Here is a 23,277-nt window from a genome sequence, read left to right on the forward strand (position 1 = left end):
GGTCCCTGCCGCCCACGAACACAGGCGTGCACACACAGAGCATCCATGCATCCAAACACACGATACCTCGTCTCACTTTTGGCGTCATGGTGGGCTGGAGGCAGCCCCCCCCAACACTTGAGGCCAAAGGACCCCCTGTCCCCGGGGCTGAACCTCCCTGGGCCGAGGCCCTGGCCCAGAGGCTGAGGGGGGAGGCTGGGCCCTGAGCTTTCCCCCTCCCCCAAGGCCTCCCCAGCAGGAAGTACCCGCTGTTCCCTCCAGCCCGCCCCCCCCCCCCCGCACCCTGGGGTGGATGAGCCCAGAGGCCCAGCCCCAAATTCCTTCTCCCCCCACTTGTCACCCCTTTTCAGTTTGTTGGGTTTTTCTGTCTTTCCAAACTCCTGAGGGCCGTGGAAGCAGCCCCCATCCCGAGCCCCAGCCCCGGCTTCTGTCTGGAAAGTCCAGACGCTCTCCATTCCCCTAGTTTTCATTCTTTGTAAAAAAAAAAAAAAAAAAAACAAAAGAAAAAAAGAAAAAAAGTAAAAAGAAAAAGAAAGAAAAAATTCCAACAGAAGCCGAAGGCCGGAGCCCCTGGGAGCCCTCGCAGCCCCCCACCCCCCGCAGCGGGCCCAGTAGGAACTGAGAATTACAAACCCCGAGTTCAGCTTCAGTCGCCCTTCCTCCGGTGTCCCTGCGTTTGGTGTCCGGCCATGGCCCCATCTGACTGCCCAGCTCTCTCTCCCCCACCCCTCCCGGTGTTTGTTAGTAAACGTCTGTGGAGCTTCTGCTGCAAGGAACAAAAAGAAAAAAAAAAAAATCAAAAAAGCGACAAAAAAACACAAACAGAAGAGAAAAAAGCGACAAAAAAAAGGAAGAAAAAAAACACACAGAAGAGATTTAAAAAAAAAAGGAAAAAAAAAAAAGACATAAACTGGCACCAGTTAACTTTCTTGTACTTTTTTGCCGAATTTAGCTTCTTGTAGTTTTAACTTATTGCTATGTTAACTATTTATTCTCCTTGTTGCCCTGTAAGGACATTTGTGTATATTTCTGTTACTTCATCCAGTTTGCAAGTTTAAAGGAACCACGATGTTCTCTTTGTTTCTTTAAGTTTTGCTGAGACGTGGTTATGCCTAATTTATTTATAAAAGGGGAAATGGAATCATTAAAGTAATAATAATTATTAATAACAGTAATGGTAGCCGAGCGGCGCCCGGGGGGCGCGTGCTCTGTGGGGCGGTCCCCGCGGCCAGCGACGTCCGGGGTCTTAATGGGATTCTTTTTGCTCGTCTTGAGAATTTTTTCAGTCCTATTTAGCTGGTGAAAAACCCTAGCTTGTTCTTGATACACGAACCTATTTATTCTTGTGGTTTTTAAGTCCTTCCCAACCTCCCAGCTCCCCTCCAGCAGGGCAGGCACCCCCAGTGGGTCCACCCCTCTCCCTCTGCTGTGTCTTGGGGCTCTCTCCCCTCCGCCCTCCGAGCGCAGGGACACGTGGGCACACGTGGGCAGCGTGCAGGAGGCGTCTGTGAGCAATAAGGGCTGGGTTTGTCCCCTACCCTGGGGCAGCCGGGCTCTGCAGAGGGGGCACCTCCCCACACACACCCTCCCCCCCACTGAGGCCTAGGCCCCTGACACCCCCAAGTCTGGGAGGGGACTCCTTTTTCTAAAACACGGAACTCAGCCCAGCCAGGCCCCCTCCCCAGAAGCCATCCCCTCACCCCAGGGGCCGGTTGCGGGGGAGGGCCTGGGGTCTTCCACATCCCTGGGGGTCAGGGGCAGGGCCCGTGGGATGGGGGCTCAGCCCCTCCAGCCCTCCCTTCATCCTGTTATTTATTCAGAAGGTTTCAAATCACGACAGAGTCCATGTTGGAGGTGATAAAGAACTGTAAAAAAAAAAAAAAGAAAAAAGAAAAAAAAAAAAAGAAAGAAAAAGACAAAAAAAATCACAAAAACCCAAAACCCAACAAGAACACTTTGCGTTGCGTTTAGACTATTTATTACCGGGATTACAGGCCTGGCCGCGGTAACAGACTTTTACATGGAATTGTTTAATTATTTGTACTTTTCATGCCAGAAAATAAAAGTTCAGAATCTTATGGTCTCCGCTGTCCGTGCCGGCAGGTGGGGAGCGTTGGGAGTGTGTGTCATTGACCCGAGCTGTGCGGCCACGCCTAGGCTGCCGTCCCTCCCTGGGCCTGGCTCTCATCTGGAGCCCCGGGGCCTCCCCACAACGCACCTGGGACTCAGGATGGGTGGGCAACTGGTACGGGCAGAAGCCCAGATGGAAGGGGCCTGGGGTCCGTCTGCCCTGTGGTGCTGGATTTCTCTCCACCGCCCGTGGGGCAGCTCAGATGTGAATCAGGCTCTGGTAAGACCCCAGCTGTGGAGCCAGCCTGATGGGGGACAAGGTCTGGGCACCATCTGCAGAAAGCCGCTTCTCCTGAATTCCCCCCTCAGCCCATCCCTGGCCCCGTGGACACCTGAGCAAAGCAAGGCAGACACAGCCTGGTTGGGGGGGATGGTGTTTATTGTTTTGAGGTCACAGATCAAGTCACTCATCCCCACCAGGAAGGGAGGCAGACACCGTGGGCGGGGGCGGGGGGCCGGGCGCCGGGGGCGGGCGAACTCCTGTGTTCCACCTTTGGAGACCGCGGGGGCCTGGGGACGCAGCCGCGCCACCCCCGGCAGGGCACGGGGCTCCACACGGCTCCTGCCCCTGTGGGGAGGCTGAGCACACCGGGGGGGCGGGCCTCGGGCCACAGGGTGGGGCGGGCGGGCGGGCGGGCGGCCCCACCGGGGACATCTCCGTGCCTTGAGGTTCTGGAGCCAGAGAAAGACCACATGAGAAAGACGGAGATGGAGGCGGACGGGTGGGGACAGAAGTGTTCCGCAGACCCCGCTGCAGCCCCGAGTCGAGGCAGCCTCAGCCCCCTGCCCACCTCGGCGCCCAGCCGGGCTAGAGCTCGTCGTGGTCGCCGTCGGCAGGCGCGTCGGGCGGCGGCTCAGGGCAGGCGGCCGGCGTCATCAGCTCCATGAGGTACTCGCAGCGACTGGGCTCCGTGGTGCTGGTCACCACGGTCTCCTTGCCACACAGCAGGCGCACCTGGGATGGGCAAGGCAGGGGCTCAGGCAGGCTCGGGTGGGCCCGGGCCCCCGCACCCCCTGCCCCCCGCACCCCCTGGCACTCACGGTGGTGGAGCGGTTCGGGCCCTGCCAGCAGCCCGTTCCCTGCTCGTACTTCATGGCGCTGAACTTGTCGTGCTCAGGGCCAGCCCACGAACCCCAGGTGCTGCGGCAGACAGGGTGCTTAGGGTGGGGGGCGGTGCTGGCGGGGACTGGGCAGCTGGGGGAGGGGGGTTCAGTCTGAGCCCACTCACCCAAGGCTGGTGGGGGAGCCGCCGAGCTTGGGTTTCTGAGAGACGAGCTTGAAGGGGCAGAGCCGGTAGATGTACCTGTCACAGGATGGAGACGGTGGGCAGGGGACACGGGACCGCAGGCTCCCCCGTGCGCCCACACACAGGGCCCCCAGGCACCTCGAACTGCGCTGGCTGCCCGTGAGCCCGCCCCCTCACCGCCCCGCGTCCCCTCCCCCACCCGGGAACTGCGCTGGCGGCCCGTGAACCCGCCCCCTCACTTCCCCGCGTCCCCTCCTCTGCCCGGGAACTGCGCTGGCGGCCCGTGAGCCCGCCCCCTCACTGCCCCATGACCCCTCCCCCGCCCGGGAACTGCGCTGGCGGCCCGTGAGCCCGCCCCCTCACTGCCCCAAGACCCCTCCCCCGCCCGGGAACTGCGCTGGCTGCCCGTGAGCCCGCCCCCTCACTGCCCCGCGTCCCCTCCCCCACCCGGGAACTGCGCTGGCTGCCCGTGAGCCCGCCCCCTCACTGCCCCAAGACCCCTCCCCCGCCCGGGAACTGCGCTGGCTGCCCGTGAGCCCGCCCCCTCACTGCCCCGCGTCCCCTCCCCCACCCGGGAACTGCGCTGGCTGCCCGTGAGCCCGCCCCCTCACTGCCCCAAGACCCCTCCCCCACCCGGGAACTGCGCTGGCTGCCCGTGAGCCCGCCCCCTCACTGCCCCAAGACCCCTCCCCGCCCCAAGACCCCTCCCCGGCCTGGGAACTGCGCTGGCGGCCCGTGAGCCCGCCCCCTCACTGCCCCATGACCCCTCCCCACCCGGGAACTGCGCTGGCGGCCCCTGAGCCCGCTCCCTCACTGCCCCGCGTCCCCTCCATGGCCCCGCCCTGCTGGCCGCTGCGCGCGCACTCGTTGGTCGTGAGCTCGTAGCACTGGTTGTACAGATAGGCAAACTCTCCGCCGGGGCCAAAGTCAAACGAAATCTCCTGCTCCAGGTTCCTGGAAGGGGAGGCCGAGCCGTGAAGGGGCAGCTGGGGACGCCACAGCCTCATTCAGGACAACACAGGGAGGCCCACTCCGGCCACGGAGGGCCACTCGGGGACTGGGCTCAGGCTCCCCACCATGTGGGGCCCCTCCCTGCAGGAGCCACCCTGCCTTACAGGGGCCCCCTCGGCAATGCCCCGTCACCACCTCCCCTAGGGAGCTAGCTCCGCAGCGGGCAGCCGGCGTGGCAGGTGGGAACGTGGCCCTGCTGTGGCCGCATACCCGCCCCCCTACCTGATGGACTCCTCCATGTCCCTCAAGGATCGCTCAGCCTCCTCAAACTTGTTGCGGGCCTCCTGGGCGGCTGGAGGGGGTGGGCAGGGTGGGAGGAGGTCAGAGGCGCCCCAACCCCCATCCGGGAAGGAGAGGGAGGGGCCGCCACGGATACACTCACTTCCCCTGGCTCCCCTGCTCTGAGTGAGGACCGGCCCCAAAGGCCCCCGAAGGCCCCAGGGCAGACCCCCGCCCAGCTGCCCAGGCTCTCCACTCCGGAGGGAGGAGGACCAGGACTCTTGGGGCCTAGCGGGCTCCTCGCCTGCTGGGGTGACACAAACAAGCAGCAGCCGGAGGCGGCAGGAGGGTCCCTGGGGGCCGACCGGGGTGGTGATGGTTTCTCCAGGCCTCAGATGCTACCCACCGCCCCCACCGGGACGGCCCCAACTCCCCAGGCTCGCTCAGGGCCAACGCAAGCCCATCTCGGGAAGCAAGTGAGACCCATTTCGAGGATCCCTGCAGGTGTGGATGACGGGGAGCATGAATTCGGGCGGGGTCCCCCCCCCTCCGCCTGGCCCTCACCGTCAATGAAGGCCTGAGTCTGCTCATCGTAGGGCGGCATTTTGTCCTCTTCAGTGGGGCTGGGGGCAGGCTGGGGGGGGGCCAGTGGGGGCGGGGCCTCCTGGGGGGTGGAGGGGCAGAGTCAGCAAGTGCCCCAGCCCCCACCCAGTCATTTCCCCCCCCCACCCCTGCAAACACACACGTTGGGCTGCTCCCCCTGCACCTGGGAATCTTCTTCCTCCTCCTCCTCCTCCTCTTCCGTCTCTTCCTCTTCCTCCTCCTCCTCCTCGTCGTCCACGGGCGGCGAGGGCACTGGAGACTGCTCCTCCTTGGGCTCTGTCAGGTCAGGCTCAGAAGGCACAGGTGGAGGGCTGGTGGGCAGCACCTGGTGGGTGTGCGGGCACTCGGTGCCACAGGCCCGGTGGTCCACCCCCACCTCCCCGGGGCTCAAGTCCAAGCTCACACCATCACCCAGCGGGCAGCCTCAGTGTCTCGGCCCCTCCCACAGGGCCTGGAGGGACAGACAGCTGATGGGGGGGCCCTCCCTGGAGGGGGCCTGGATGACCCCGCTGGCCAGGATGGCCCTGTGCCAGAAGCAAAGGCAGTTTCTTTGTGAGGCATCTGGCGGGGGGAGGGCAGGGAGGGGTACTGCATGTCCTCTCCTACCCCTGCTGACCTCGGAGCGGTACTTGTCCCTGATGGCGGCCCACACGCGGTCATAGAAGGCGGGAGCGTCAGTCTGCACATCTCCCCCGAGCAGGGCCTGTGTGCGTGTTGGCAAGCAGTGTCAAGATCGGGGCCTCCACGCCCCCCGCCCTCCCCCCCGGCCGTGTGCCCCAGGCACGCTCTAGCGGGGGGTGCCCTGACCCCCCCCAGCCAGGCCTGGGCGCTGAGGCGGAGCGGCCCGAAGCGGGCAGCACAGGCCTGTGGGAGAGAGGGCGGGCCCCAGAGGAGGGGAGAAGCAGGGGAGCAGGTAGGGGTGAGGGCCTGAGCGGCCAGGGAGAGAAACGGAGAGACAGAGAGGCAGAGGGAGCTCCAGAGCACAAGCACCAGAGGTCGCTGGGCCCTTGGGAAGAGGCAGAGGCCCAGGCGGGACAGGGAAGGAGCCAGCAGCAGGGAGCCAGCCGCAGCTAGGCCAGAGAGCCAAGGCCGCCCGCGAGGAGGCCAGAGCAGGGTGGGGGGCCCACACTCGGGGGAGCACGAGGGGCCAGGTGGGTGGGAAATCTGGCGCGTTCCTAACCAGGTGCCCCCACGGCACCCGTGTGGTGTGCCCAGGTCCCAAAGGGCAGGGAGGAGAGCTGGGCTGCTACCCTCTCGCCTCACCCAGGCAAGGCCCAGTGGCATCAGCCATCCTGGGCACCCCAGCAGCCCAGGGCCAGCCTGTCCCCTGCCCCCTGGCCCTCTACGAGTCCCAGGGCAAGGAGAAGGATGGGGTACCTGAGCTTCCCCTTCTGATAGTGCCCCGTCACCGTCGGTGTCCAGTTCCGGATGGGTCTGCAGCTCGGTGACCGAGACCCTGCAGGGGCATAGGGAGAGGCCAGCAGGGCGGTGAAGCCCACTGGCTCTGGGCCCGCTACCTGCTCCCCCCCCTTGTCAGGGCCCCTGTCCAGACTCAAAGTGGGAGGGGAGGCAGAAGTTGGGAGAAGGTGAACTCTGGGGTTGGGGTCAGAGGGGACCCAGTCCCATCTTCTCCCCTGTCCTGAGGACTCCACAGCCCAGAAGGGGCTCGAAGGAGAAACAGAGATTCCATGTTCCCGACAGCTCACCCTCCACTCGGCCATTAGCCTGGATCAGCCAGCAAGGTCAGGGGCACAGTGGGATTAATAGGGGTCTGGCTTTTGTCAAAGTGACCCAAGCCACAGAATAGGCTTGGGAAAGGTAATGGAACCCCCCAGCTACCTCACCTGACTCCTTGCATGTGGGGGGTTCCCTCATCTACCTTCAGGGTTTTTCTGGACCTACTTTATACCTGAGTAAGCAGGGGCTCAGTAAGGGGACAGCAAGCTAGTCCCAACCAGATATGGTTTGGGACCAGCTAAGGACCCATGCTGAGGAGGTGGGGCTCAGGCACAGGGTAGGGGGAGGTGGGAGGAGGGAACCTCAGGCCCAGGGCAGGATGGGTAGACTCACGCCCCATCCATATCGTCGTCCAGCTCCTGGAAGGCGTTGGCCGCCAGCTCCTGTTCCCGCTGGGCCTTGGAGGCGGCCTGCCGCTCTGTGGAGGACCCGGCTCCGTCACCCACCACCCTGAGAACTGCCCTGCCCGAACACCCCATGTGTCCCACCGTGTGCTTGGCCCTGCCCTGGGTGCCGAGTCGGGCCACTGAAGAGCACAGACCAGGGACGGGAGCCAGGAGCTGCCAAAGGCTGGCCAGGGTGGGGGCCAAGGAGGAGGTGAGAAGTGCCAGATAGTGGGGAGACCCCGAAGCAGGGAGTTGAGAGGTCTGCAGACATGGGGGCTGGGGCTTGAGGACACCCTGGGACTTTGGGTTTGAACAAGCAGGGGCTCGCAGCAACTGTGCAAGGGTGAGCGGGAGATCACGCAGAGGTCGGCCACATCTGGGAGGCCCCCATGTGAAGCAGCCCGTGCACCCCAGGCCCGCTCTCCAACACGAAGGTCAGGATGGAGACTGGGGTGGGGTGTGGCCAAGCCAGGAAGGCTTCCTGGAGGCCCAGGGCGGTGCCTCCTCCGCTGGCCTCACCCCCACCTCATCGGGCTGGACGAGAAAGCAGCCACAGTGACTGAGCTCCTGGTGTGCACGGGGCCTCCGCTCAGCCGTCTCCAATGGGACAAGCAGGGTTCCCTCTGCCACGCTGTGCTTCACCCCGAGAGCCCGCCACGCCCCAGCAGACCAGGCTGGCACCGTCCCTCTCCCAGGTGAGGGCGTGAGGCTGGCTGGCCGAAGGGACCTGCCCACAGTTCCCCGGCTGGCGAAGAGCAGGGCCAGGGGCAGAGCCACAGGATGGGTTAGGAAGCTGGCTTCCATCAGGATGAACAGAGAGAAGAGACCTCCCGATTTCCCAGCACTGGGGGGGAAGGCAGAGCTTGGGGACAGCTGTCTGAGTGGTGGGGCCCGAGTGTGCTTCTCGGTGGAGGAGAGGTACCAGCTGGACGCCGCCCCAGAAAGGGGGAAGATAACAAAGTCCAGGGTCTCCCAAAAGCAGTGGAGGGTGGAAGCCAGGGTCTAGGGGCAGAAACAGTCTCTGCTGAGGGAAGGAGGGGAGGCTGCAGATGCCACTGGGGTTCCTGCTCACCTGCCCCCGGGGTCACAAACAGCTTCAGCCTGCCTTCAGGCCCACTTCTCTCCATCCCTGTGCCCCCCCCCACCCTGGTCCCCCCCCAGCCCATCGCTTGCCTGGACCAATGTGGTCAGCTCCTCCCTGGTTTCCTGGCTTCTGTTCCTCCTCTGTTCAGAATCCTCTATGGCTCCCACCTCACCAGGGGTAAAAGCCTAAGTCCTCCCCGCGGTCCCCAAGGCCCTGCCCTGGTCTCTCTCCCACACCCCTCCGATTCTCCTCACTCCCTCCCTCCTGCCACACGGCCTCCTTGCTGGCCCTTAAAAACCAGACATGAGGCTGCCTCAGGGCCTTTGCAGCTGTGTCCTCTGCTTGGCTCCCTCCTTTTCTCAGCAGGCAGGGGCTATCTCCACTTCGGTCAGTGCTGAACCACTGGTACCTGGGATGTGCCTGGCACACAGCAGAAACCCCACGAGCGCTGCATGAGCTACTGGATTACCGATTTTATGAGAAACCAAGGCAGACAGAGAAAGGGACAAAGAATGCAGCAGGGGCCCAGGGAGATGGAAGAGATCAGCAGGGTGGACTTGGAGACAGGCTGCCCGACTCCCGGTCACCAGCCCAGGGAGTAGCCAGGGCCACACTTCCAAATCCTTCCTGCAATGCCTGGACCTTTAACTAGTCTGGAGGAGATTTCTGCCCCACCTCGCCCATCTAGCCTGCTTCCACAGCGTGACCCCCACCGGCCAGACTGCCAAGGCTCCCGATTTTCCAGAATGGCAGCACAACCTGCCAAAAGCAAGAAAATGCTGGACAGAGCATAAGAAACCATCTTCAACCAACCAAAGTGACATAAATTGCCAGGCCAAAGAGCAATTCAGGAAGGTTAAAGGACATGGAAGCTCCCGGCAAATCCGGAGGTCTGTGTTGATGAGAATTTGTGAGACAACAGAGAGGGAATCAAAGCCCCAGGTGGGGAGAATGGGAAAGACCCCCCGCCCAACTAAGCTGTGACCTCACCCCAGGGTGGCCCCCTTAAGGAGAAGCTGGACCAGAAATCACCCTGCCTGTTCTCACACCTCCGCTCCCACTGCCTGACAGGTTGGAGGGGCCTCCAGCCTTCATTCTGGATTCAGGGGATCCCCCAATGGTAGTGTTTCCATGTGGCTGGCAGAAAGAACAGCACCTCCTCTCAGAAAAACAATCACTTCTGCTAGGCTGCAGATTATTCCTACGAATGACTTTCGAATACAATGACCAACGCACAGGCGAAGACAATGAGGCGCACGGAGGACTGAGGCAGCACGATCGAAAGTCAGCGGACACGAGAGCCAACAGGTATGAGCATCGCTCCCGGGGCCAGGCGCTGCCCAGCCAGAAGACAAGGGCCAGCCCTGGCCACCCCATGACGTACCCTCCCACCGCTTCTGGTGCTGCTCTTTGGCCTCCTTCTCTGGTTTCTCGGCCTCCTCCTTCACCATGCGCAGCATCTCCACCTGGTCCTCCAGGGACTTCTTTCCAGCCTGTAGCTCAGCGAGCTTTTCCTGGGTGGGCAAAAGGCAAGATGCCACCTCTCCTTCTGTTCTGCCTTCTTCCTGAGCGCCATCTCCCTGCCTCTACGCCACAGGGTGGCCACAGGTGACCTTCCCAAAGCACACCCTTCCCTGTGGTTCCCCGGAGCTCACCAGAGAGAACCCTGAACACCTCGATGTAGCCCCCCCAGTCCTGCATAACCAGGCCCACTGCTCCAGCCCCAGCTGTCCCACCACTATCTTGACCTGTAGGCTCCAACTACCCCGACAACATTTAGATTCCCCAAAGGCTCTCTGCCTCCCGTTCTTCACACATGCTTTCCCTCTGCCTAGAACACTCTGCATGGCTAACTCCGAATTAGCCCACAGATTTCAACTTAGATAGAGGCCTTCTCCTCCAGAAGCCGTCCCTGCTTCCTGCCCCCACAACAGGTGGGAGGAGGAGGGAGACTGGGCACGAGTCTCCTCTCTGCCTTATAGCCCCAACCCAAATGACCCTTTTTCCAGGGGCCCTGGCTGTCCCTTTGGCATCTGTCCCTCTCAGTGGACAGTGCGCCCTTGAGGCAATTCCAGGTCTGTTTCCAGTCTCATGCCCGCTACACCACAGCACATTCTGGGCCTCTGTGGATATTTCAAGAAGGAACGAGTGTGCTGTGTGGATGGGGCCCCCAGCTGAAGGGTCTTAGACCAAGGCCCGCCACGGGATCATTTTCCTCCTAAGACCCTGGCCCACATCTCAGCCTGGCCTGCTCCCAGGAGCCTCCTACCGCCCCCAGGAGGGCAAAACTCACTTGGAGCCAACTTCGCTGCATGGCTCCCTCACGATCTTCTGAATTCAGAAAGGACTTCACTGCCCCTCCCCACCGACCTCAAGAGGGGCCTCACCAGCCAGGGCATGGAGGGGAGAGAGACCCAGAACCTTCCCTGGGCAGAAACATAGAGCTGAAGCCCTCATGCGGAGAGTCTGGCAGAAGTCCAGGGGCAGTGCTGAGGACTCTGACCCGTCTAACAGCCCAAGGGGGTGGTGGGCAGGGGAGGAAGAGACACATGCCTGGGCACACGATTTCTTCCAGCCCCTGCAGCACTCACCCTATGGAACTAACCCGGCTGCTCTGACAATGTCTTGAGTCCGCCCCCAGAACGGGGAGGTCACATGGTCATCAGCCTCATCTTACAGATGATGCCACCAGGATGCAGAGAGGCGTCCCTCCTGTTCTGGGATGCAGGAGGACACTCCTCTAAGCCCACTTCAGCCTGCCACCAAGGCCTTGTGCAAGACCTGTGCTGACCACCAGCTGGTAACGGCTTAACCAATGACCAAACAGCCAGCTGACGAATGGGTGAACCAAGGCACACACAGATGGTAACTGGCCCCAGGACTCCACTAGTCAGGGGCAGGTGTCAATCCCACCCAGCCTCACCAGCCTATGACTCCAGGCCTCAGGGCCCAGACTGTCCGGGGCCGGCCCCACGGGGTCCCTCACCTGCTTCTCCTCCCGAGCCTTCTTCCAGTCCTCGATGAGGATCTTCTTTAGGCGGAACCCCTCTCGCGTGACCTCTGCCATCTGCTGCAGTGTCTCTCTCTCCTTACGGCCCTTCTCCCTGGGGTGGAAGGAACACACAAGCACCACCGGGGAAGCCCTTAGGGCTCACAGCTCTGCCTCCTCCAAAAGGGCTCAACCTACCTGCTGCCCACCCCATGTGGGGAAGCATGGCGCAAACCCCCCTCCCCCCACTTCCTCAGAGCCCTTCATCCCTGTCCCTGAGAGAAGGGGCAGCAGTCAGAGTTCACTCACTGTAGGGATCTAGGAGAGGGGCTAGGGAATGCTCGGACGTGGGGCTAGAAGTTGCCTCCCAAAGGAGAAAGAAAAGCACAGAAATCACAGACTCCTAGACGAGAAGGCCATCTGATGGATAACTGTGTTGCCCTTGACCCGCCCTGTACCTAAAAGATCTCCCATCAGGTGAGTTTACAAAATACTAGGATTTTCAGTTTCTCTGAAAAACAAATCTAGCTTGGCCACTTGTCTTCAACTGCCTGGAGTCAAGGGACAGGTGTTCCTTTAGATGCCACAGTGCCCACCACTCCCTACTGCCTCACGCTCGGCTGCCTTCTCCTGTTTATACCACCTGCCTGGGGGCATTTCAGTTTTCAGGTCCTGCTGCAAGGGCGGAGCGATTCAAAGATAGGAGCGATTCAAAGATCGGAGTCTCAAATTAGACGGGCCTGGGTTCAAGCCCTGGCTCTGCTCTGTCCTAGCTGGGGGAACCTTGGGGAAAGTCACTTTTTATTCTAAACTTGACTTTCCTCGTCTGCTGAATTGGGAAACAACGGTGCCTGCTTCTGGGCCAGCGATGGAGTGGCAATGTGGTGTTTGTTCACAAGGCACTGGCAGAGTGAGCGCACTCGACGGACAAAAGCAGAGAAGAGAGGGGCGTGGTTCACTGGGTGGGGAGAGGCAAGGTCAGGGGCGCGGGGGGGGGGGGGGGGGAGCGGGGCGGCGGTGGGCAGCCACATACTTGCAGGTGTTCTCACAGACGATCCCGCTGTTGTACTCATCGGTCCCATCACAGCAGTCTGAGAGCAGAAGCAGGGATGGATCAGACCCGGTGGGGCTCCTCCCTACTCCCCCCACCGCCTACTTCGCCACCCGCGGTGTGATCTCACTCACCACAAACTCCATCATTGACCCATCTGGAGGAGATGTATAGGGGTTTGTAGCCAGTGTTGGTGCAGTGGAAGCTGCCGTTAGGACAGGCGGCTGTACCTGCGGGAGGGAGTTTTCGGGGTGACCTCAGGCTAACCCATCACACACACTCACCCATAGACAGATCCCCCCGACACGCGTGCACATAGACAGCCCGTGAGGACCACCAATGCGGAGAAAGGGAAGGAAGGGCAGCTGCACACTCAGGGCCTGAAATAAATTTCTCCAACGTTCTCTCCTGCCTCTCCACACCCAGGCCCTCGGAACAGGGCCCGGCTGACTGTTCCATCCCTTGCCTCCACTTCTGTCTTTGCCTGCCCTTCGACCGCACCTTCTCTCCCATCTCTGGGGGCACCTCCATTTTCAGCACACTTCAGGGTTCAGCGGAGCCCTCACTTCCTGACCCCCAGGCTGGGCTCCCCCAGCAGCTGGCGAGCCCTCCTCACCAAACCACTGGCTTCCCCCCCACTCAACAGGGAGCCATGTGAGGGCAGGAGTGGGTCTGTCTTGGTCACCCACCACCACACGGGCTGGCATTTCCCAGGCACTCAAAAAACCTCGAATGAATGAATGAATGAACCGAGACTCACCTGGCTCATCTGAGCCATCCTTGCAGTCACAGTAGTCATCATTGACATGATCAAAAGGGATGGTGGCAGAGCCGTCCAGACAAGTGAAAGGCTTGGACTCATCATAGAAGTGATGGTCTGGGACGGAGGTAAGGGGCTCAGCCCAAGGCAGGAAGAGACCCTCGCAGCCCTCACCCAGCAGCCGTGCATTGCCACCTTCCCTACCCAGAGGCCCCGAAACTGAAGCCTGAGGCCGAAGACTCAAAGTACCTATCCCAGGGGCCAAGTCGGCCCCTCCCACACCCTACCCCCACCTTCAGCCACCTCCAGCGGCGGACTCACTGGTGAGGGAGACGCCCCGGGGCCTCTTGACCTCCACGGCCCAGCACAGGGGCAGCAGCACCGCGAACAGTAACATCCCGCAGAAGCTCGCAGGCCGGAAACAGGTTCTGGGGGGAGGAAGCCGGCTGCGGGGAGAAGGGCTGTGCACCCACGCTGCGCCAAGAAAGGGGCGGCGGGTCAGTGGGAGAGGGCTACTTCCAGCCAAAGGAAGTCACCTCTTCCTCCAGCCAACTGGACTCCTCCACCGCTTCCGGGCAATGGGGGCTCACTCTGCTTCCGACCCCGGGGGGGTGGGCGGCGGATGGGGGGGCTCGCCCCAGGCTTGCCCAGAGGGAGTCTCACTCTGCTCATATCAATAGCGGGAAGCTCAAAACCTCCGCTCCCTGCCGGGGTGGGGGTGGGGTGGTGAGCTATGCAATTCCCGCCAATTGGCCGAAGGGGTTAACAGTCTCCCATTCTACCGACGAACACCCTTCAGCTGCCCCCAATAAGAAATTGGGGTGACCCCCCCCGCGCATTAATTCACCACCTACACGAGGCCGGGGCAAAGGTCACTATCCACCGCGCCCCCAAGCCCAGCAGCCAACCGCTCCTCCAGAAAAAAGAAAGCGGAACTATTTGGGATCCGTCACTTCCGGCATCACGCCGCGCGTGCGGAGCGGCGACCCGAGGGTGCCATGTTGGGAGTGGCAAATGGGGGCGGGGTGGGCTGGAACCCAGACGGCCATCTTGGATAGGACTGTGACGCCTAGAGGGGATCGTTCTGAGGGTTCGCGCTTAATGGCGGCGCGCGGTTCCTCCATCTTGGGAGTGGCAGCTTCAGCCGCCGGAAAAGAAGGTTCCTGAAAAATGCCCTGGAAACCCAGCGGAGTGGTGGTGGTGTTGGGGGGGGCTTTAAAAAAAAAAAAGTAGGGGGTGCCTGGCTGGCTCAGTCCAGGAGCGGACTCTTGAGCTTGGGGTTGTGGGTTCGAGCCCCATATTGGGTGTAGAGGTTACTCAAAAAATAAAATCTTAAAAAAAAAAAGTTGGGGCGCCTGGCTGGTTCCGACTTAGACCGTGTGACTCCTGATCTCAGTATTGTGGGTTCCAACCCCACCTTGGGTGTAGAGGTTACTCAAAAATTTAAAAATTTAAAAGGTTTTAAAAGATGAGCACGTGACCCCAAAGTGCCATCCTCCCAATATCCAGCAGAGAGGCTTGGCCAGCCCGCCATTGGGCCGCCCCTCTGCACAGCGTTAGCCAGTGAGAGCGGTGGTGTGGAACGCGGGCGGTTTCCATGGGAGCGCTGGAAGAAGGAGGGGGCAGAGGTTACCCAGCAACCGGGAGATGCTGCGAGGCCCCGCCAAGCGGTCGGAAAGTGCATTCTCCCAGAACCCGGGGAACCCGCGCTGAAGGATCCAGGACAGGAGCAATTTTACACCCTAATCCCCAGGGACCCTAGGCCCCAACCCAGTCATGACTTCTCCCCTGTGCTGGGCGGCCTCCACCAACATCCCGACTTCTCAGGACCAGGTTTCGACCTCCGCCAAGGTCAAAGGCAGTCAGACTAAGGCTCAGCACCACCACTCCCAAGTGAAGGGTGTGGCCCAGGCCTGGCTCCCACTGCATTCCAAGGCTGGACACCTCCATGCTCAAAAGGGGAAGTCCGCTGTGCACACGCAGGTGGCGGAGTTACAAAGGAAGATACAACTGTTAGGTAAGATGGCTTGAAAGGGCACAAAGAATCAGGAGTCAACAGTGTCCACCCAGCCCTCCGACCACGCACGGTGTGACAAGGGCCTTCCACCGGCCTTCATCCAGGTGACCAGTTTCTGGAGGCAAAAACTCATACTTGTTTGTGGTTTTCCTCATCTCTCTTATGAAATCTTTCCTGGGCTCAGAACCAACTAAACTGTGTTTCATACTTTTGTGTAATTTCAACTCTTCTACCACGCATGGGGGCGGGGGGGGGGGGGTGGTAAAGAGCATAGATTCTAGAGCCAGATTTTCTGGGTTCAAATCTTGGCTCTGCTCTGCATAAACTGTTTGATCTTAGGGGACTATGAGTAGCCCAGTTGCTCTCAGTTTCTCTATTCGTAAAATGGGGATAATAAGAGAACAACCCCATAGGTAGTTGAAATGTATAAAGTGCTTAGAACAGTGACGGGCACATAGTAAAGCACTATAAAGTGCAAACTGATGTTTCTCAATGGAAGAGGGCCATTTTGCTCCCCAGTGGACATTTGGCAATGCCTGGAGACATTTTTGATGGTAACCTTGTTGGGGAGGGAGGGGTGTGATACTGGTCATCTAGTGGGCAGAGGCCAGGGATGCTGCTCAACATCTGACAATTCATGGGACAGCTCCAAACAAATAATTATCCATCCCAAATATCAGTCGTGCCAAGGTTGGGAAATTCTGATGTGAACCATTATGAGAACTGTTTCGTTATTACTAGAAGGTAATCTTGCGCAGTAGTTGAAGGTATGGGCTCAGGAATCAGACTTCTTGTGATCTTGAACAATCTAATAAGCCTGAGCCTCATTCTTCTCATCTGTAAATGGGTATGATATGGATATGTACCTGTTGACATATGGTATTTGAGACCTGGAAAGTTCTTTGTCCAGCATCGAGTATATAATAAATGTTCAAACTGAAGTATTGTTATAATATGAAGTCAATGATAACAAAAACAGCTTCCCTCTGGAAAGCCCCCAACCCCCTGACACTCTGCTTGTGTACCTCGCATGACCTCAGAGGGTGACCGGAAGGCCTTTTACGAGAGCACCCAGTGGAACATCAAGAAGAATCAGGAGACCATCAACCAGCTCCATGAGGAGACCAGGATGCTGCAAGTACAGCTGACAAACCTGCTCCAGGTGAGGGTGCTGAAGTGGGCGAAGGGTTTCCAGGAGTCAGGGTAGCATCCCCAGGGGGCAGGGCGCTGCCTCAGGTCCAGATGGTCTGGGTGAGCGGTGACTGGGCTCCTCTCCTTGCAGGGAGATGAGAAAGTGGTCCAGGCAGTGATTCGGGAGTGGAAGTCAGAGAAGCCATACCTGAAGAACAGGACAGGACAGGTTTGCACCACCCCACTCCACTGACCCTCTCCTTTCATTTCCAGCTTGTGTCCGCTCCCCGCTGGACTCCCTGTCTCATCTCACTGTCTCCAATCCTTTCTCCCCACCAGCTGGCATTCACTTATTCACTCAACTAATCTTTATCAAACACTGACTGTGTTAGGCATGGTATTCGGTATTGGTGACTATGTAGTCAAAAAAAGAAAAGAAAAAAAAAAACAAAAACAGACCAATCTCCACTGCCCAAACTTCATATCCTAGTGGGGAAAAGGGAATGCAGGAAAACAAAACAAAACAAAACAACAAAAACACCAAGAACAAATGCAGAAACAAAGTAATTTCCAGTAGTGACAAGAAATGAATAAAGTAGATAAGGGCAGAGGTTTGCACCTTATTTTTTTTTAAAGGTTTATTAACTTATTTGAGAGAGAGAGTACACAAGCACGAGCGGGGGGGGGGGGGAGGTGCAGAGGGAGAGGGGAAGCAGACACCTCACTGGGCAGGGAACCCGATGTGGGGCTCCATCCCAGGACCCCGAGATCATGACCTGAGCTGAAGGCAGACACTCAACCAACTGAGCCACCCAGGCACCCCAAGGAGTTTGCACTTTAGATTGGGGTGGGAGTGGGGAGTCAGCAAAGCCCCCTCTCTCTAAAAAGTTGATATTTGAGCTGAGAATGAGACAGGCAGGAAATGATTTGGGGAAAAGCTATCCAGGCAGAGGGAACAGCAAGTGCAAAGTCCCTGAGGTAGAAACAAGGGAGTAGAGCATTGGAGACACAGCCTGGCCAGTGTGGCTGGATGGGAGTGCATGAGTGGGGCTCTGTAGGAGATGAGGTCAAGAGGGTCAGCAAGGGGGCACTTGGGTGGCTCAGTGGGTTAAGCCTCTGACTACAGTTCAGGTCAGGATCTCGGGGTCCTAGAGTTGAGCTCTGTGTCGAGCCCTGGAGTCTGCTTGTCCCTCTGCCGCTCCCACTCATGCTCTCTCTCTCAAATAAAAAAATAAAATCTTTAATTAAAAAAAAAAAAAAGAGGGTCAGCAGCGGCTGAACCTTCCAGCAGGCTTAACTGGCCAAGACGAAGAGTTCAGATTTTATGACGTGAAGTGTGAGGAAGAAGTGGGAAGTCAGGTGGAGGTCCTCCAGGTGAAGATGGTGTTGGCCGCACTTAGACAAAAGTGGTGGAAATAGGAAGAACGAGGTAGCTCCAGGAAAAACTTTGAAACAGAACAAAGCATTGCTAACGAATTGAATGTAGGTGGGATGGAAGAAGAGAAGGTGAGGAGGACATCGAGCTTTTGGACTTGAGCATCAGGAAGGACCAAGCTGCCGTGCGCTGACATGGAGAAGATTCAAGGAGGGCAGACTTGGGGAAAGATCATGTACTCAGTTTTGCACATGATGGTTTTGTGGTGCCTGTGGAGACGCCTGGAAGGTGGTGTAGATATGGGTATATGAGCCTGTAGTTCCGGGCGTTGGGGTGGGGTGGTGGGGGGGTAAATTTGGATGTTTTCAGCTCTGGTGAGTTTTCAAATCCTGAGCCTAGATAGGTCCATCAAGGGGGTGGGTGTGAACAGAGGTGAGAAGCGCCTGAGGCTGGCCAAGAAAATGGAGAAGGGGCAGCCAGGGTGGAAAATTGGGGACTGGGGGGGGGGTGTCCTGGAAGCTACCAAAGTTGACGATCTGCAGGAGCAGGGGATCAGCCGGGTCAGATGCTGCTGAGCCCAGGGAGATGAGAAACAAGATATGGGAGAAGAAAGGGAGGAAGGCTTAGGTGGGAGGGTTCAGGCTGCCGCTTGGGCTCACCTCCCTCCAGCAGGCCCTGCAGCACCTGGACCACCGGCTGAGTGAGAAGGTGAAGCAGCTGAATTTGCTGCGGCACCAGGTGGGGGTGCGGCGGAAGTGGCTGGATGAGCTCCAGCTGCAGCACAGCCTCCGCGAGCTGGAGATGGCCGAAGCGCGAAATGGCAACACAGAGGTGGCCAAGGTGAGGCCGTTGAGGAGGGGTGGGGGCTGGGGGGTGGAGATCCTGGGGAGAATTTGAGAGGGGAGGGGACCCAGCCCAGCCTTGCTTCCCTCTAGACCATGCGGAACCTGGAGAACCGCCTGGAGAAGGCCCGGATGAAGGCGGAAGAGGCCGAACACATTACCAACGTGTACCTGCAGCTCAAGGCCTATCTCCAGGTAGGGACCAGGGCGGCTTGGGGGTGGGGTGGAAGCAAGTGGGAGCGCCAGCCTGCCGAGGGACATCGGTCACAGGCCTGTCCCACCCCCCATCCCCACCCCCCAGGAGGAGAGCCTTCACTTGGAAAACCGGCTGGACTTCATGGAGGCTGAGGTGGTGAGGGCAAAACGCGAGCTAGAGGAGCTGCAAGTGGTGAACCAGGAGGCGTTAAACGCCCAGGATATCGCCAAGGTGCCAGCCTGCCAGGCCCTGGGGTTCCTGCCCAGACGCCGTGGTCTCCTGGCCCCAGAATCTGAACCCCAGCTGTCCCCGAGCTCCTCCCGCCTATCTCCCAGGACCCTGCAGCCTGGCCCAGCTGTCTGAAGTTGGGCTGGCCGCTCCGGCCCTGAGCCTCGGTAGGTACCAGCTGGTCCTGCTGTCCTCCCGGCCCTTCCTCCAGAACCAGCTGCAGTATCTGGAGGAGACCGTGTTCCGAGAGCGCAAGAAGCGTGAGCGCTACATAACCGAGTGCAAGAAGCGCGCGGAAGAGAGGAAGCTGCAGAACGAACGCATGGAGCGCAAGGTGGGCGTACCCAGGGGTGCCGGGGTGCAACTCCAGCCCGCCCCAGCCTAGACCTGGCCCTGCCGGTCCGGCCACACCCTTGCGTCGAGCAATACCCTAGACCTTCCCCGCTTTTGACATTTCTCTGGACTCCGCCCCCACCTCCACTTGAGGCCCAGGGCTCCTCCCACTTCCCTGACCCCGCCCTCCCGCCCTCAGATTTCCTTGTTTGGAGGAGCCTCCAGACCGCCCCTCACTCACCGGTCGTCGCCATCCATCCCCACCTGATGACCACCCCCCCTCCTAAATCTGATCCTGCCTCTAGCCCGCCCCTTACTCGAGGCCCCGCCCCCTCCCTTGACCCCCGCCTCTGAGGCTGCCCATCGCTGACCAACCCTTTCCTGCTCTCCTGACCCCAAGCCTTTACCCTGGCTCCCCAGTCGGGCCCCGCCCCCTCCCGGCCCCCTGTCCCGTTACCCTTCTCTGGCCTCTACCCTAAATCCTTGCCTGAGAGCTGACTCCCGCCCCGACCTCACCCTGTGAGCAGACCCAGCGTGAGCACGTGCTGCTGCAGTCCGAAGATTCGACCCAGGACAACCTGCGCGCCAAAGAGGAGGAGCTGAGGCGGCGCTGGAGCATGTACCAGACTGAGATGCTTTTTGGCAAGGTCAAGGACGCCACCGGCGTTGCCGAAACCCACGTGAGTGCTGCCCTCTAGTTCCGCTCAAACTGAGTCCGGGCCAGTGAAGCCAACACACCCAGCCTCCCCTTTCTGCTGGCTCAGTTCCTCAGCACACAAACCTGCTCTATTCGTAGAAGACACTCCTCCCTCCTCCAGTTATTGCCCCGGTTTTCTGCTGCTCCTCACAGCAAAACCCACACGAGCTGTCTACCCTCGCCGTCAGTCCCTCTCCTGTTCGCTGTTATGCGGGCGCTAACTTCCTTGGCGTGTCAGCTCTGTGAGAACTGCGAGTTTGGTCTCTCCTGTGTCTCCAGTCCCTGTAACATGGTCTGGGGCACAGTGGACTGCCCAGTGCTGCTCTCAGACCCTGACAGGCGCGGCCCCTGCCCTGGGTCCTGCGCTTTGCAGCATTTTCCTTGCAATTTGCTAAGACCCTCATGTTTCCCGCTGGCAGATGCTGATCCCACTGGACCCCAGTCCAGTTTCTCCCCTCTGGGCACTCTCCCACTGCTACTTCTCCCACAGGGTAACCCCGGACGGGTTCTGGGACTCCGGGCTATGGGGTCATCTGGGGCACTGTGGCCCAGCACCTTTCCTGAAATTGGCCTGGTGGGCAGATAGCTCCCGAGATTGGCCATATTTCCTCAGTGGATTGGGCGAGATTCACCGTCACAATGTGGAGGGCAGGTTGATTTCGGAAAGCAACGATGCTCACTGCTACCCTGCACCACATGACGATTTGGGCTGATTGAAATTCCTTATATGGACAAGGGCCCTGCAAAAATTAAGTCGGGGGCTGCACATCCTTGAGGCAGCTCTGAGTCTGACTCACAGCGTCCCTAAACATCATCGCTGCGCAGAAGCCAACCAGCTTAGGCCATCTGTCCCGCGTGCCCAGGGGAAAGGAAGAGGGGGTGCACACAGGCCTGCCCAGGCCTCCCTCTGACTGGGGCTGGGGGGCCTGCAGGCGGTGGTGAGGCGGTTCCTGGCACAGGGCGACACCTTCACGCATTTGGAGACGCTCAAGAGCGCTAACGAGCAGTCGCTGCTCAGGCTGAAGCAAGAGAAGCAGCGGTTGCAGCGAGAGCTGGAAGACCTCAAGTACTCAGGGGAGGCCACGATTGTGAGGTGAGGCCCCAGTGCCCAAGGGAGAGATTCCGCCCACCGCCTGCTCCGAGGCGCTCCAGTGGTGACCCCCCCCACTGCCTGTAGTCAGCAGAAGCTGCAAGCTGAGTTGCAGGAGCGCCTTAAGGCGGAAGAGCAGCGGCGTATTGAGGCACAGGATCAGCTGGAACGTGCCACGCGGGCGATACAAATGACCAAGGAGGGCCTTGAACACCTGGCGGGCAAGCTGAACCACGTCACACTGGTAGGCCTCACCCCCAGGAAGCTGAGCCCAGAGCCTCCCGCAGCCCAAGGAGGGTGGGGGGTTCCTGGCCCAACTCAAGGAGACCGACCCTCTGCCCTGTCCAGGATGTCAGAGGCCCGCCTACACTCCTCTCCACCCCATGTCCCTGCGGGGAAACCCCGTTACTTCTCAAAAGGCTCAGGACTTCAGAGACCCTTTTCCATCTTCACGGGAAAGTCCCACCTTGCCTCCCCACTCCAAACCTCAGAGACCCCACTGCAGTACTTGGGCAGCCTGAGACAGGGGGAGCCCCACCCTGAGCGCCTCAGAGTCCCATTTCTTCCGAAAGTAATCCCCGAAATGAGTTATTATCCCCTTCCCCCACTAAAACCCTTCGTTCCGCCCAGTGTCGTTTGTCTCTAGAGTTCAGAGGCCCCGCCCCACAGGGGATAGCACCAACCCTGTTGATGGTCCCTCACCTTCAAAAGCCTAGCTCACGGGAGGGGGGAGGGGGTAAAGTCCCGCCCCCAGTGGAACACGCCCCAGGGGCCCGCCCCCTCCGGGCTGACTCGGCTCCGCCCCCACCGCAGGTGGACGGCCGCTTCGCCGGAAAGGTGCTGGATCCCCAGGCAGCTGACTATCTGCCAGACCTGCTGGGCCTCGTGGAAGAAAAGCTGCTGAAGCTGCAGGCACAACTCGAAAGCCACGACGTGCCAGCGATGCTGCGCCATCTCGCCGACCAGGAGGTGCGAGTACAGCCAGAGGACGGGGCTGAGGATGCAGGGGCTGGGGCAGAAAACCGGGGAGCCGGGGGCACCCCTTGGGAGACCAGGGAGGCGGCCTATGGGTGGGAAATGAGCTTTGGGACAACGTGTGAGGTTTGAGGAGCCAGGAGAGCTTCCAGACGGTCCGCAAGGCCAGTGGGCAGGGCTGGGGAGTGTGTGTGCGCGCGCGGGGGTGGGGGGCGGGGGGAATCAAGGGGCGGGACCCCAGAGATCAGGGGCGGTCTTACGGGTCAGAGGGGCGGGGTTGGGTATCCGGGTGCGCTCTAAGAACGAGTAATTCAGCTGGGCTCGAGAAAAACTAAACTGGAGGAGTGGGCAGAGGTGTCATGTGGAGTCAGGGTATATCCTAGAATGGGGTAAGGAGGAGGGGATACAGGACTTCCCTGCAGCCTCTACCCCACCCACTCTCTTGTCTCCCGCTCCCTCACTCCCTCCCTCAGTTCTACTCCACCCTGGAGGGCAAGCTGCCCGTGCACAACACCCGCATCGCCCTGCCCCTTGCCAGTCTCAAGGACAAGTTCTTCGGTCAGTACGGTCAGAGAGAAGAGGCGGGGCTGGGGGCCCAAGCCAACCGACAGAAAGTGGTCCGAGGCCTGGCATGGGGCCAATTTGGGGGGTGGGGCCGAGTTGGGAGGGTGGTAAAGGCTGGGAAGGGAAATCTGAGCCAAGAATGGGAACCCGGATCCCCTCATTGCCCTGCGCAGACGAAGAGGAGAGTGAGGACGAAGACAACGACGTGGTGAGCCGTGCGGCGCTTAAGATTCGTTCCCAGAAATTAATCGAATCCCGCAGCAAGAAACGCAGTCGCTCGAAGAAGACCTAGACTCACCCTTGCGTCCACCTGGCGCTTCCGGGCCGCTGCGGAGCTCCCAACCTCTCTGGGTCCAGCCTCAGGCCCACGGGCCCCTTCAAGGGCTAAATGCAGGCGGGACAAGGGAGCAGAACGGGCGGTGGCGCCCGGAGTAGAGAAGGGGGCCAGGCCACCGGATGTTCCCACGGTAAATCTACCAAGGCGAGCCTGTGCTGGCCTCAGAATCGCGCAATAAAGGTCACCAACCAGCCCCCTGGGTATTTGCCTCTCCTTGACCCTGCACCTCTGCAAAGACAGCTGCCCCTAAATTCCAGGGCCCAGACTCCACCTTC

The 23,277-nt window shown here is 60.0% G+C and overlaps 2 protein-coding genes across 6 annotated transcripts; one reads left to right on the plus strand and one right to left on the minus strand.

The window, feature by feature from the left end:
• Positions 1-2,491: 2,491 nt before the first annotated feature.
• PRKCSH (PRKCSH beta subunit of glucosidase II) lies at positions 2,492-16,528 on the minus strand. 3 transcript variants are annotated; one of them, XM_064570588.1, is made up of 18 exons: positions 16,388-16,528; positions 13,539-13,691; positions 13,218-13,334; positions 12,592-12,687; positions 12,440-12,497; positions 11,404-11,521; positions 9,802-9,931; positions 7,281-7,365; positions 6,588-6,666; positions 5,827-5,913; positions 5,374-5,535; positions 5,172-5,271; positions 4,611-4,680; positions 4,242-4,331; positions 3,360-3,434; positions 3,172-3,271; positions 2,922-3,085; positions 2,492-2,802 (listed from the first exon to the last, which is right to left on the minus strand). In XM_064570588.1, the coding sequence occupies exons 2-17, from the start codon at positions 13,612-13,614 to the stop codon at positions 2,939-2,941; spliced, it is 1,590 nt and encodes a 529-aa protein (XP_064426658.1). In that variant the 5' UTR covers positions 13,615-13,691; positions 16,388-16,528; the 3' UTR covers positions 2,492-2,802; positions 2,922-2,938. The 3 variants fall into 3 exon arrangements, with proteins under 3 accessions (XP_064426658.1, XP_064426655.1, XP_064426661.1); XM_064570585.1 differs by lacking the exon at positions 16,388-16,528 and adding an exon at positions 14,072-14,181; XM_064570591.1 differs by lacking the exons at positions 13,218-13,334; positions 16,388-16,528 and adding an exon at positions 14,072-14,182.
• On the plus strand, positions 14,250-22,991 carry ODAD3 (outer dynein arm docking complex subunit 3). Of its 3 annotated transcripts, XM_064570576.1 has the most exons (14): positions 14,250-14,376; positions 15,045-15,234; positions 16,275-16,396; positions 16,517-16,594; positions 18,410-18,580; positions 18,676-18,777; positions 18,884-19,009; positions 19,218-19,340; positions 19,867-20,019; positions 20,969-21,129; positions 21,214-21,370; positions 21,940-22,095; positions 22,575-22,659; positions 22,839-22,991. In XM_064570576.1, exons 3-14 carry the CDS (start codon positions 16,364-16,366, stop codon positions 22,955-22,957), a joined length of 1,464 nt encoding a protein of 487 aa, XP_064426646.1. In that variant the 5' UTR covers positions 14,250-14,376; positions 15,045-15,234; positions 16,275-16,363; the 3' UTR covers positions 22,958-22,991. The 3 variants fall into 3 exon arrangements, with proteins under 3 accessions (XP_064426646.1, XP_064426637.1, XP_045718913.1); XM_045862957.3 differs by having other exon boundaries at positions 14,267-15,234; XM_064570567.1 differs by lacking the exon at positions 22,575-22,659 and having other exon boundaries at positions 14,262-15,234.
• The last annotated feature ends 286 nt before the right edge of the window (positions 22,992-23,277 follow it).

This window comes from Mirounga angustirostris, unplaced genomic scaffold, assembly GCF_029215605.1.
Source record: "Mirounga angustirostris isolate CCGP_5_RB_7025 unplaced genomic scaffold, mMirAng1.0.hap1 SCAF_1, whole genome shotgun sequence".
In the NCBI taxonomy this organism is placed as follows: domain Eukaryota; kingdom Metazoa; phylum Chordata; class Mammalia; order Carnivora; family Phocidae; genus Mirounga; species Mirounga angustirostris.

Coding starts and splice junctions, on each gene's coding strand:
- PRKCSH (XM_064570588.1), bottom strand. CDS start 13,614: ATGTTACTGTTCGCGGTGCTGCTGCCCCTGTGCTGGGCCGTGGAGGTC. Junction 7,366..9,801: donor GCACCAGAAGCGGTGGGAGG/GTACGTCATGGG, acceptor GGTCCTCCACAG/AGCGGCAGGCCGCCTCCAAG. Junction 6,667..7,280: donor GACGACGATATGGATGGGGC/GTGAGTCTACCC, acceptor ATGCCCCTGCAG/GGTCTCGGTCACCGAGCTGC.
- ODAD3 (XM_045862957.3), top strand. CDS start 14,994: ATGACTTCTCCCCTGTGCTGGGCGGCCTCCACCAACATCCCGACTTCT. Junction 18,778..18,883: donor AGCTCAAGGCCTATCTCCAG/GTAGGGACCAGG, acceptor CCCACCCCCCAG/GAGGAGAGCCTTCACTTGGA. Junction 21,371..21,939: donor AGCTGAACCACGTCACACTG/GTAGGCCTCACC, acceptor CCCCCACCGCAG/GTGGACGGCCGCTTCGCCGG.